Below are 3399 nucleotides of genomic sequence, written 5' to 3' on the forward strand. Positions count from 1 at the left end.
TTCCTCCTGGCTTCCCTCTGGTACAACTTTGACGTCGATTTGAATTTATTTTTACCTTACATTCATTTATTTATCAGGAATGTTTTCGTTAAAAATAGTGACACTAATAAAGCCAATCATTTTTTTATTCAAAACAAAGAATGAAAATTTCAACGTTCAGTGCCGAAAATATGTCGTTTTCCGTCGTCCTTTATATCAAGAGCGATGAGAGAGTTATCTCAAAGCGTTTAATCAGGAACTGGATATCGAGAGGAAACGTTATAATACGATCCCTTCGACACTTATAAATCATTTGCCTTTTATATGAGGGCGTAGGTGTTGTTGACTTATATTCACGCTACGAATCAGCGATTGTGTAGCAGCTATCGCGTTACTTTTGGTAGTATTCCAAATCTACTATTTTTTTATTAAAAATATATGTTCTAAACATTTACAATGTGCAGTAATGCATAAAATGTTTGTTACGGCTTTTGTGGACAAATAAAAATCAAAAATGTATTATAGACAAAAGTATATTATAAAATAAACATTCAACGATAACAAATTACACTAAAAACATTAAAATGGCAACTAATTACAAGAATTTTACAAACTACTATTTAATACTTAACACTAACATGCAAATTAACCTAAAATCTCCCGAGGCCGATGCTCCTTGGAGTGAATTTAATTCAAATTGTCCTCAACTGAAACAAGAACAAACACACGATTAGAAGAAAGCAAAGACATAAAAAATTAATCTAATTTTGCCATAAAAACAAGTCCTTACCAATTCCGGCTCACAGCTGTCAACTGTTGAAGAATAGCGCCACCAACCGGTCCACCTCCGCCAGCCCCTCACCTGTGGACAAGCGGCGCGCGTTAGACAACCCGGTGATGAACTTGACTTGCTGGTGATCGCACTGCTCAAGGAAGACGATTGACTTACTCGTGACGTCGGGAAGCTGGTGGGTCGCTGGTGGAGGCAGAAGGAATCCTGAGGGATTCACGTCCTGTGGGCAAAGAAAACAAATGTTAGAAGAATATTATCAACAAATCCGTGTCAGTTTTATAAAAACTACATTATAAACTTAATGCTTCAGCGAAGTCCCAAATAGATACTTACAATATCCAGCGGATCTGGTATGTCCATGGCCGCTATGGTCTCCAAAAGCGCATCCTCTTCCGGGTACACAGGAAGCAGGTCAAGGAGATTCTGTGGATATTATAAATAGGGTTAGAAAATACAATCACAATCTAGAAAAAAAATAAAATGTCTGACGACGATGATTTTAATAAAACTTACTCCTGGGGGAGAGTCAACACCGGAATCATGTTGCTCCGCGGGTACCACTACTGCGTCGGTGATCTGGAAGGAAAAAGAAATCGCATTGTTAGAACACTTATCAAATCGAAGACAATAATTTACAGTGCGTTTTGTAGAAAAATAAACTTACAGGATTGTTTAGAGAAACTTCGTTACACTCCTCCATCTTCTCTTTTGATGGAAGAACGCCGAGGATCTAAACACAAAAATTCATTTGTCAGAACAATTATAAGTATAAAAAACAATAGTACTGCTATGATGAGATCGAAATCGTGAAACTTACAATCTCACTGGGTAGGACATCCATAGCGCCGGAGAAAGGTATTGATTCCTCGGCAACAACTTCAAAAGCGCTCAGATCAACATCCATTGCTTCACTCTCCTCTACATGAAGCAGTTGATCAACAAACTGAAAAAAAAAACAGATTATTAAAATAAAGTAACAATTCACTTGTAAGTAATACTTGTAACAGAACATAAAATATAACTTGGTTTTGAATTTCAAACAAACTTACGCTTTGAGGTGCGCACTCGCGGCCGCCCGCCGGCGCCGCCCGCTTCCTGGGAGGAGACTCCTGCCTCCTGAGGGATGCCTGCAGCCTCCGCACTACAAACAAACACACCACACGTTATGCATTATGTATGATACTCAATACTAATTCTCATCGTAAGCTATTAATGTAATACCTAATAAAATTTTAAAACAAAAGTAAAGTAAACGGTGTTTATAAGACTTACACTTTTTGCGCAGCTTTGCGTTGTCAGCGCGCAGTTGTTCCGCTTCTTTCTCCGCATCTGAGGCGTCGTCTTCCAAGTCCGCTATGTAGATCGCAACTTCCTTGTCGCTTTTTGGCTGGTGCACCTTCTGAAAAATAAGAAAACTGTTAGTTAAGTATACAAAAGGATTAAAATATGAATGCCCTTGTGTACTGTGTGCTTACTTCAGGGTTTATCAGTTGGACAAGCTCCGTCCACCTTTCCTTGATTTCTTTGCGTCTCAGTTGTTCGTAATACTTGTTGCGCTCCTTCTGCTGCTCCTAAATAACACGAGAAAGAAAATTAATGTTACACATCGTTTAAATGAAGATTGTACGTACACACTCGCAATGATCACTTACTTTCGAGAGACGAGCGCGGTTGTGCCCGCGAGGCCGACCACGCTGTCTCAGAGGCAGGTTGTGCATCTGAAAGATAAATTCAATAAGATAAAACATAAAACGTTACCTTAGTCTCAACAAAATGTCTGGTCAAGTGAAATAAGTTCGCCTTTAATAACCCCTGTTTTAAGTGATCCAAACTTACATTTTCCAATTCCATTGCGACGGTTTTGAAAACTCGTGATTACAAAATTGCGCACAGGACACAGTGGTTCTGATCGATACCAAAGAACGACTGAAGAAGGCTGGAGCGGGAGCCGCCTTAGGTAAGTGCGTCCGCGCACCCCCGCCCCCCGCTTGTTGTGGGCGGGCGCATGTCTAACGACGGCGAGCGTGGAGCAGGGCAGTTTTATGCATTAGGTCCAGTCGCCGAGCACGTAGAATTTTGTGTAATTACCCCAAGCTACCCATCCTTATCGCTCGCGCGTTATTATTATATTGCTGTCGCGACTGTGCGACGGGCGGCCGCAGTGAGTGTACGAGCGTGACAGCAATATAATTACGCGCGAGCGATAAGGATGGGTGGCTTGGAGTCATTGGACGAAATTCTACGAGCTCGGCGACCGGGCTCTAGCATGAAATCATTTAAAAGCGTTTACGACGTTTGGCGCAAAAACAGTACTTTTTCAACTCGTTACAATCATTAACCAGTAATACTACAAATATGTTATAGGCATAAATAGTTAGGCAATTTCGTCGTCTAAATAGTTAATTGAGAAAATATTGCGATTAGTTTAGTATTTAAGAATTCTATCAAGATAAGTCCACACAGGTTTTGTAAATTTCCACTTTAGCGTCAGTTTACAAGCTGAAATTTTTATAAAAATACTGTGAAAACGATTTAACAAACATTTATATCCTATAGCATAGATCCTTGGGCAAATAGTTATCTGAGAAAATTTTTAGATTTAAGCATTTTACAATAAGAAATCACAA

At 39.7% G+C, this 3399-nt stretch overlaps 1 protein-coding gene across 6 annotated transcripts; it reads right to left on the reverse strand.

Annotated features, from left to right (window-relative positions):
- Positions 1-212: 212 nt before the first annotated feature.
- LOC114356678 (uncharacterized) lies at positions 213-2855 on the reverse strand. 6 transcript variants are annotated; one of them, XM_028309987.1, is made up of 11 exons: positions 2609-2854; positions 2425-2490; positions 2248-2343; positions 2045-2171; positions 1822-1913; positions 1590-1715; positions 1437-1502; positions 1286-1348; positions 1106-1195; positions 770-992; positions 213-686 (listed from the first exon to the last, which is right to left on the reverse strand). In XM_028309987.1, the coding sequence occupies exons 1-10, from the start codon at positions 2621-2623 to the stop codon at positions 789-791; spliced, it is 945 nt and encodes a 314-aa protein (XP_028165788.1). In that variant the 5' UTR covers positions 2624-2854; the 3' UTR covers positions 213-686; positions 770-788. The 6 variants fall into 6 exon arrangements, with proteins under 6 accessions (XP_028165788.1, XP_028165790.1, XP_028165786.1 ...); XM_028309989.1 differs by having other exon boundaries at positions 770-841; positions 929-992; positions 2425-2854; XM_028309985.1 differs by having other exon boundaries at positions 2425-2854.
- Between the last annotated feature and the right edge of the window lie 544 nt (positions 2856-3399).

The sequence above is a fragment of the Ostrinia furnacalis genome, unplaced genomic scaffold (assembly GCF_004193835.3).
Source record: "Ostrinia furnacalis isolate ACB-3 unplaced genomic scaffold, ASM419383v2 OfSCF2856, whole genome shotgun sequence".
In the NCBI taxonomy this organism is placed as follows: Eukaryota; Metazoa; Arthropoda; class Insecta; order Lepidoptera; family Crambidae; genus Ostrinia; species Ostrinia furnacalis.